This window comes from Alternaria atra, assembly GCF_907166805.1.
Source record: "Alternaria atra isolate CS162 genome assembly, contig: 23, whole genome shotgun sequence".
NCBI lineage: Eukaryota > Fungi > Ascomycota > Dothideomycetes > Pleosporales > Pleosporaceae > Alternaria > Alternaria atra.
In genome coordinates, this window is record NW_025091321.1 from 2,833,465 (window position 1) to 2,843,512 (window position 10,048).

At 47.3% G+C, this 10,048-nt stretch overlaps 2 protein-coding genes across 2 annotated transcripts; both read right to left on the minus strand.

Annotated features, from left to right (window-relative positions):
- Window positions 1-465: 465 nt before the first annotated feature.
- On the minus strand, window positions 466-1,672 carry ALTATR162_LOCUS4500 (uncharacterized protein; the record flags this gene model as incomplete). Its single annotated transcript, XM_043312111.1, has 2 exons — window positions 466-1,403; window positions 1,468-1,672. 2 exons carry the CDS (start codon window positions 1,670-1,672, stop codon window positions 466-468), a joined length of 1,143 nt encoding a protein of 380 aa, XP_043168046.1.
- A 4,190-nt stretch (window positions 1,673-5,862) lies between these two features.
- On the minus strand, window positions 5,863-6,738 carry ALTATR162_LOCUS4501 (uncharacterized protein; the record flags this gene model as incomplete). Its single annotated transcript, XM_043312112.1, has 1 exon — window positions 5,863-6,738. The coding sequence occupies one exon, from the start codon at window positions 6,736-6,738 to the stop codon at window positions 5,863-5,865; it is 876 nt and encodes a 291-aa protein (XP_043168047.1).
- Window positions 6,739-10,048: the final 3,310 nt, after the last annotated feature.

Consider the following 10,048-nt stretch of genomic DNA (forward strand, 5'->3'; position numbering starts at 1 on the left):
TATTAATGCGTAAAGATGGTTTTGTGTAGAGGTGCGCTATTTTAGTGGTGTGCGCTATTTAGTAGTAGGGCACGTTAGATTAAAGTACTTACAGTAAAGGCTTCCTTAAACCTACTCTCTAAAGGTAAGTAGTAGAATATAGCACATTAATTGTAGTTAAGTATTAGCCTTGCCCTTTATTAGTTTCTCCTTACTTCGCTCGTAGACTAGAGTGTGAAGTCTAGGGTATATTAACATGTAGCTCCTTGCATACTATCTACGAGCAGCCTGCTGCCACTACAGCAACGAGTCCTTACGGATTGTCGCTGTCAAGATAATACTTTCATATCATTACCCTCCTTACACTCGCGAGCGTCTCTATAGGCAGCTACTCCAACAATTCTAATAATTACAATCCAATCCGCAGTTAAAACTCAAACAACCCGACGTGAACGAAGTTAGAAGGTCTGCGTAACCCCTTTTGGATCAGTGACGCAACGGAGGCACGGTGTGCTCTTGCAAATGCGCCTTTCCATTCTCAGGCATGAGCCGCGTCATCTCATAATCAGCTTCCATAGATCCCTCCAAGGCTTTCCTTTGTACCTTTGGCACCTCACGTAACCCATGCATCTCAAAGGCCAAGACTAACCTACAGATAAGCGTCCCCGTAAACACAAGACCAATCATCCAAATAGCGCTCCACATCGGGACAAACAGAATCGTGGACAGAACGATGATACCGTAGATAACATCAGCCCAAATACAAAGCCTGATCAGCCAGTTAAGAATCTGGTAGATCGGGCCGTTTTGGAGTTTGATCTGATCGGATCCGATGTCTGTCGCGAAGGCACAAGGAGTGAATTCATTTTGGAGGAGGGAGATTAACGTGGTTTTGTTTCGCGGACGTGTCAATGCAGCATCGTCTGCTAAAGGAACGCGGCACAAACGTAGTTGCAGGATGCCAAGAACGTGTATGGGGATACCAAGGAAGACCCAGAGCAGCGGCGAAAAGGCTTCTAGCGTACCGCCATATTGCCCCATCTGGGTGCTGATCAAGACAATAGCATAGAAGGTAAGGCGGTAGAAATGATACACCACATTTCCAGCGGCAACCATAACCGCGAAGTATTCTAGGAGAGAGATCACAACGCTCAACCATGGCCGTCGCGTCCTCAGCCAGGTGGGCCAGAAAGGCGGCGAGTCCTCAGCGAGGAGGGACTCCATGCCCGTAGTCTCGTGATCCAGAGCTGGGCATGGCGATCCTACCGTTAAGAACAGCGCTAGAATGGGTCTCCTGGTAGCGAGGATGGCGAGGTCGCTGAACTTAGGGCCTATTAGTTGCAGCACCCCAGGCAGTAGACCAAGCATGACGGCTACAACGCCGAATTCGGACTTTGTGACTTCGTCGGTCTTGCCTAGTATACCTAGTTGAGTGCCTTAGTCAGCGAATATGTTGCTACAAGGTTGGGTGCATGTTGATCAACATACAGTCGACGAGCGCAGTTGAATTGGAGTTGAGAGGAAGCTTGTTGAGAGTTTTGTATGCCTCCCAGCAGTCTTCATTTTCTTTAATTATCTTCCATTTGCGAAAGGTGTCAAAATCCATGTGCCAGAGGTGGTTGCTGTATGCGCACGCCGACGTCGCAAGTGCAAGGAACAGGAGAAGGCGTTGTGTAGGAATAAGAGAGATCATTGTAGCAGAAGGGGATCTGTCAGATAAACACCACTCTAGCTGTAGGGGAATCTCTCGGAGTAAAGATTAACAGGATCAAGAGCATTGCTGAGTCGCCTTTATGCGCAAGACCTTGTACCTTGAACAACTCGGTGCAATCAGTCGTGTGGGGGCCAACTATTAACTCTGTGTCGCAAGATGTCGCAAAATCCTTGGCAATACATTTTTGGCCCCATGTGCGGGGCGCCTCATGTTTCTCTCGGCAGAAATTGGGGGCCAATATATTGTAGGCGCTTTGGTGTCCGGGTTCCACATGTTGTAAAAGCCATCTGACATAAGACTCTTGTGCGGATTTCCCGTGTCTTCCGCGCCATAAGTCTTCGAGATGACGTGAGCACATTAATCCTTTGGCTAAGACCATTTCTTAATGGCTATAACGTACGACTGTTCCATATAAATCCCCCATCAGTGGGGTGATAGGGCGCGTCTGTGCATTTCTTTACACGTCCACGTTATTCCATACAAATCTTGTCTGTGCGGTGGTAGACAATTCCACTCTGCTTACATTTCGCTACTAGAGCCCGCCATGGAAATAGAAGCCTCGCTGGTTCAGCCTCGCTCAGCCGCGCTACCCTGTTCCTCGTTGCCCCAAACAATGGATTCATCTCGGCACAGATGGTTTTTGTTGAGAATAGTATCGTATCTCTTGAAGGAGGAAATTGTCTCTGAGTGAGTCTCTCAATGCACTGTATACGCTTAACTCCTGTTGTGGGTAGAAGATAAGGTGTGCAAGCTTGCGCGGTTGTTTTTGGCCCTGGTTGTTACAAGTAACACGAAGGATTCTCTCCGTGACGGGGGAAGTGGGTCGAAGGTCCACCACGTCCACGTTAGAAGGTAATGATCTGCGCGGGGCGCAAGGGATCACGTGACTGGCATCCCGCCAAGACATGGCCTCTAGGAGGCTACTGCTCAAAAGGAGGCCAGCATCCTCCTAGACCTCCCTCTTTGATAGGAGGCACAGGAGGACACAGGACATAGCAACGAGGATATAAGGATAGAAAGGTTTCATTATTACACTCGTTGTAGTTAACTTAAATAGTTTATCTCTTACACAGATTGTTAACTAGTTATTCTATCTTATAGAATTAGATTGTCTTTACCCTTTTAGTTAACTTTAATAACTCTTTTCTACACAAATTGCTAGACAAACCGCACAGCTTACCGCTTTAGTCTACCTCGCCTTAGTACGGACCGAGCTTAGAGAAGTATAGCCTAACCCCGTGTAACACTAGTGTCATAGTGCTAGCGCACGTCGATCGACAGTATTCTTCTTTGCAATCACAGTATACATAAAATGGTTATTATAAGCACGCAATTTAACTTCTTTAATTACTTTCTAGATTATATCTATACTAGTAGAGTAGTCACGTGTGTTGTATGGGTAGTTAATGTTAGTAGGGTGCGCATTATTCGACCATGCGCCTCACGCGCACAGACACGGTACTACTTGTTGGAGTATAAGAGTGATCATTGAAAGCTATAGAGGACTCGGATTATATAGGCATCACACTAGTGATACGTTGCTACCTTTACATGAGATAGCTCCTTCCAATACTACTCGCTATTAGAGTACGCTATAGTCCTGTACATTACTTGAACCTGTACAAGATGCCTAATAGACCAATTCAGTATTAGCATCTAATACCTTGTGTTTCGTTTATTCCTATTTAATGTCTTCTTGCTTTAACTCTATTAATTATGCACGGCGTTATCTCTTGTATCAACTAGGTTCTTGTGCTCTTCCACCATTAAGAACATTAAGAGTCCGGAGGCGCTCTTCGCGAATCTATCTTGACAACAACGACTATGCATCTTGCGCAAGCATCTCTCCTGGCTTTCGTGACCTTGATTAGGATAAAATCTGGAGATCCTCACTATCGTACCACTGAAGACATACAATCAATGCAACATCGGTGAGGAAAAAGTCGTAGATGTAGAATGGCGCTTCTTGATCCTGGAAAGGTCCGTTCTAACAGTATTAGCTTACATACCAATACTCTTGCAAGGCTGCTGGACTTACAGGACTACTCGCAAACTCAATGAAACGCAGCAGGTTGCGCAAGACAATCAGGCCAGTCGAGACATATATTGCCAACACATCTCTTCGCACGGACACGGTGAACTGATACAGACCCGGAGCCCATTTTCCACCAACGTGGCGCTGCCATATGACAACAATGGTTAAAAAACCCACAACATTACTACAATGTATAGCGATCGCAGCCAGCAAGATCCCTCTCCCAGCGCCGAAGTTTGTTCGAGATGCCACCATGGCACCAGCTGAGATGGCGAGTTGGCAAATGATGTCCACCCCACATAACACTTTGACCGTCAAAGAAGACTTGAGTGGCACACTTTGCGGTGCGACGTTTGTAGAAATCTTGTGGAAGATATAGTATATGACCGAGGTCACCATTAGGGGTATAAAGACAAAGAGAAGTGGGCTCAGTGCGTAAAGGCCACCTGTATGACTGCTTTTGCTTCCTGGAACGCGGAGTCCGTAGCCTAGTACCTCGTCTAATGGGTATCTGGGTCAGCTGGAGTCTCAGTACGACAAGAGTATCCTCCATGCTTACTCCACGACGCGAAAGAAAGCACGATCAGTATCTTGATGCGCTTTGTCTTGTAAGTCGCTGCGAACCGATACACGTGTATTGCTGTTATTGCACCGAAGATGAGAGCTGATATGACAACTGCTGCGATTGAAGGTTTATAGGTAAAAAAGAAGTGCCCCTCAACTGCCATTTCGACTATCAAGACTAGCACAGTCCGCAACAAGCAATCTGGATTGAACGGATTGATTGACTTGATTGGTTTAACCAATCTAATCAATCCAATCCGTCGCTTCTTGAATTTGCGCCAATCTGCAAGCAAATCAATCTTAGACCTTCAGATTGATTGATTAGATTGGTTAGATTGGTCAGATCGTTATTCCAGGAATGTAGATTAAGATCGAGTAGTCCGCCTGCATTGTCTGTGACATCACGTGATGATAAGAAAGTCACGTGCATATAAGCCGATGAAACAGCTTATCACGAATTCGGCATCTGCCTCGGAGATTCGATAACTCCTATGTATAAATTAACCAATCAAGTCAATCAAGTCAATCTGAGCTACTTCAAAATAGCTTCAATCAATCCACAATCAATCAGCAGCTAGGCTGCTGACAATCAAGTCAATCGACGACTCTGAGATTGATTGGATTGCTTGTTGCGGAGTCTAAAGACTAGGAATCGGCGATGGAGGTTTTAAATATTTCGAGAGAGCGGTGAACAAGATGATAGAACACTTCGAAGTGGATTTCCTGTGGAGAGTGAAGTAGTGCAGTGGTTATAATGTAGAAGCATAATCTAAATGCGCACTTATATAAAGCTTTTCTTTGGGTGGCTCAAGGTCGTCATATTGAAGAACACGCGTCTCACGGCTTGAGCCGGAGCATCTTGACCACGCTGAATACGACGTATGCCTTGCTTAGAATAAGTAGACAATAGAGTGCTTGTGCATACACGGATCAACCGTTTACACGAGGGTCCGATTGGTCTACGGCCACTTTGCCACCTATACGACCTTGTCCTCCGAGTATTTGTCCCGTCCACTGACTACCGCTGTAAAATGATGGTGGACTACAGAATCTAGAGCGGTTTACGCTCGTTTTGGTGAAACTTATCCTTAGATCTTAAGAACAGAGCATACCGCTTAGCGGCTGTGGAAAGACATTGCCAAGCGCTAGAGTTGTAGCAGCTGGCATGGTTCATTCGCTGCACCAGGAACAATCCTGACAAAAAGAGTCCCATGTAGTATTGAGTCTTAGGATCTGTCATAAACTCTACACCATGTCATTTTTAAGCTTGACGGAGTCAATTGTCAGAACGCAAGTCTGTACCACTTCGCCATTCAACTAAAAAGCTACGTATGATTAGTGAACTACTGATCATGGTGCAGGATAGTATATATGGATAGCTGCGCCTGACATCAAGTACCCGAATACGAGATTGAACTCAAGGATCCTCGATAAGTTTCAAATATTGGCACCCAAGCTTGTGGTAGTCGTACGCTTGCACTCCCACATAGCTATACTGGCTACAGTCTCCAATTCCTTTTTACGGGATTCGCGTTCCTGATGGCGACCCCCAGTTTTGTATTCTCCAACTCTAGACATTGGAATTTCCATTGTGATTAAGGAGATCTAAGTCGTACTGCCTCTCCAATCTGCCGGCCCTTCCTTTTTCCTTTAATAGCTCGGTAATTGCTCCTGGATGAACAATGTTCAGCCACAACATGACACTGAGCATCAGTATCGCATCGAAGACGTAAAGAAATGCCTCATGTCGTAGTAGGTACCCTTTATTACCCTGCGCATATTCAGCAACTCGGAAAACGGACCTGACTAAAATTAAGACCGACGTGCCATAGAGCACATATAGATGCTTCCTCCATGGCACTGATCCATCCAATGCCAGCAAATGTTCACGTCCGCGCTTTTGGAACATGAAGGATGTGAATACGAAGAATCCAAAGAAGATGACCTGTATGCACAACCCCACGATAATAACCTTCTCCCCAATCTTCATATTGTCCGGGTTGTCCTTGTCTGCACCGCTCATGATTCCGCCACCTCCAGATTGTGTGAAGAACGAGAGCACGTCTCCACCAACAAAGATTTTCGTAAGCCATGTGCGCCGTATGAGCGAATAACGCTCACCATCCGTTAGCAGGATGATGCGACCTAAGATCATGTAGATGCTTGCAGCGAAGAGGGCGGGTCCAAGGAGGAGGAGTAGTGTTTGTATAACGTGGGGTCCAAGTGCTTCCCGATCACTATGGGAGAGCGCGCGTCCGATGTAACCAATAGTTTCGAAGATTCCGCCGATGATGATTGGAATCATGAACCACGATCGCTTGCGAAATGCTTGCCATCCGTGATAGATGGTCGTGCACCCGAATAGGAGTACGAAAACTACCGCACCTGCAAGTGTTGGCGTGTAACGATAGAAGACGTACTCTTCATAACCTTGTCCGTCGCTCATGTTTGGAGAATTGGAAACGAGCTTGAGCAGGTGACGTAGTGAACGGCGATGGATATGTATTGCCAAAAGACAGAATATATTGACGAACAATTTTACAATGAGAGAAAATTACAGAAAAGTTATGTTTTTGAGATGCAAAGTGTAGAAACCGACAAACATTGTGCGAGTAATCCTCATATATAGAGACTGCTATCGTTTACTGCGGCATCATATTGGACAGCGGCTTCGTGCTCGTACAGACAGGTGGATGGGTACCCGTATCTTGGTCTTAGTTTCGCAAGAACCATGCTGTTCAAGCGTCGAACGCAGATTGAAGAATGAGAAGAACCATTTGCAGTCTGTGAGATACGGTAACAATGTGACTATATACGGCGCCGGAAGACACGGCGTGGGTCGATGTCGCGTATTGACCATTCACTCATTGGCCGGGCGATCACTGCCTGTCTTGGTTACGCATAGACTGATACCTTGCCAAGTTCTCCGGTAACCGGCGGCATGATTTCGTCCGATCTTGCGGGCTCAGCCCCCGTTGACACGAGTCTCCGCAACGGCCCACTGCGCTGATGCTGGAAACATCGTGAAACGTGAGGTTTGGTGTCAGCTTCCTCACGGCGGCGCCACGGTGCTCAAGGTACCTACGAAGCCATCAGAACACATTCCTGCCGAATCGACACCTCTGTTTTCTGCTTCTGTAACTGCTCAACAGCTTCTTCCCAGTACGCCGACATCGTAGTACTGCTGTCGATCTCACCTCACGTCTCTTCTGGGGATTCGTTTGAAGCATTCGACCATCTCACCCAATCACTTTCGCATCAGCAGTCTGATCTGAAGGCCTCATGCCAAACCGGATACGAAGAGCGCATACCAAATCCAGATTCGGATGCCAGCAATGTAAGAAGAGACGTATAAAGGTAGCCATCCCTCTAAGAAGCAGCTGTCTTCTCATGCGACGCCAGAGCCACCGTATTTGATCTTTGTTGCGATATGATACCAAGTTGTGCCTTCCGCATGTCTTGATGTTGCCTATCGACATGGCCTACTGCACTCTGAACGTACAAAGACAACTAATACGGAACGCAGTGCGATCTGAACCATCCTTCTTGCGGAACATGTGTCAAGAAAGGGGAAACCTGTAGCTTTCTCCTAACTGCTCCCTCGAAATACCTCACGAACACGTCATCGGGTCCATCCGCCAGCTCACGAGAGACGCGATTTGCATCACCGACCGAAGATTGCCGTTCCATAGATGGTGAACGTCGCACCGCCACAGTACCATATCGCCACGATAGCAGCTCTCCCGATGGCCGTAATCTTGTCCCGCTGTACACCCATTCTCAAGATCTACGGAAAGTCGACCAAGGCGCACTTCCTTCTTCGCTTCAAGATGTACTGTCCCATTATAAACTCGCAACCAGTCTTACGATAGAAAATGGTGGTCGAGAAACAGCTGTCTGGCAGCTTGAAATCCCTAAAATCGCTATGAATTACAAAATCTTAACGCATTGCGTCCTTTCAGTCACGTCGTTACATATCGCCTATCTTTCCAAAGCTAGAGATCAGCCCAAGCAGTCCAGTTACTGGAATGCTGTAGCCGCCTCTCAGATGAACCATGCGCTTGCGGGTTATCGTTATGAGATCGAGAAGGTCACTCCGAGGAATGTTGCCGCAGTGTTTGCAAGCTCAGCGTTAACCGCAGTGTACTTTATCCGGACCTCAGTCTTGGACTTCAGAGACTTAGAAGCCAGCTTTACTTCTCGCGACGCATATACAGCTAATATGGTGGGCAGGATGATGTCTTGTGTCGTCAAAACAATGTGGGGACTCCGAGGACCACTAGAGGTTCTTATGAAAGGTTGGAGCTGGATAGTTAACAGCAGTATACAGCCCGTGGCATCAAGAAAAGGGTGGCAAAAAATGCGCAAGCCAGCATCTCCTCGTGCCCGTGACGAGGATGAGAGGTTACGCCGTATCGAGGACTTGTGGCTGCAAACGGATCGGCAGTACGATCCACACTCAAACTACCTTAGCCAAGCCTTGAGCCAACTTCGCGAAACATACGCTCTTAATTCGCAACTCCTGATGTTGGAGGCTCCAAAACTCTTCATACGACTGACGTTCTGCTCGATCGCGGCGCAATACTCTCGTGGATTACACGGGTCCCTCGAGAATACATTCAACTCGTTGAGGCCCAAGATCGCGATGCGCTAGTCATTCTAGCGCACTTCGCCGTTTTGCTCACCCGGACGAATACGGTATGGTGGCTTGAGAGCCTTGGTACGAACTTTGTTAAGGCTATAGCTGTAGCGTTGGGGTCAGAACACCGGAGGTTAATTGGATGGCCAGCACATCTTGCCCATGTAGATCTGTCATAGGATTAAAAATCGAACGTGATACCTTGGCCATCGTTTTCATCACAGATGGTAGGTATCCATCTTGCTCCCTGGCAATCCTCTCGCACTGCCTGTCTTTTCCTTGGGCATTCAAGGTTGGCATCAATGTCCTTGGACACATACCATCCTATGCAAAGCACCATACCAGCCACTTTCACCGCGACTCCAAGCACCAGAAAGAGATGGACAGGGAGGGTTATGCTCCAGTTTGTTGCACCAGGGTTCGTCCCATGTAGACTGGCCGGATGTTCAACGATAGCGAAGGCCAGCACAAACAGCGACAGGCTAGATACATAGGCGTAGGACCAGGGCACAAACCCGACGATATTTCGAGCGATAGCTTCCATTCGTTTGCCTGCATCATCTAAGATTGGTTGCGTCTGTTGCGGATTGGCGAAGCGCTCGTCCTTGAGCGTGTACTAGATGATGAAGAATTGGATGCTACCTCGGAATAAGACACTGACAAGGGGAATACTGGAAGGTTCGGTAGAAAGACGATCTATCCTGTAGTCTCTAAGGTGCACATGAAGTCGATGAGAAGAGCAAAGGTAGATGCACCAAGAAGTACAAGATATAGGCCTTGTAGGTAAAGGTAGCGCCGTGGAATGCGGTTGAGAATTTGCAATAGCACATCGTTTGTCCTTAAGGCGTAATTCATTCTCAGATACGCAGTGGGTGTGTTGTGACTTAGTCCGGCGACAATTGTGCTATGATTACTGTTGGAATATGCCTTGAGGAGGGCTTGCTTTATGGTCTTGGAGTGCGTACCGGTGGAATTCGTGGGGGTGGGAAGGCGCATATGCATGTTGCGGCGGAAGGAACAGCACGCTGCGTCGCTGGACGTCACATCATCCCAACGTGCAAAGCATGGGTATTAATGGGACACATGGACAACGGTTATGCTGCTGCCGTGGAATAGT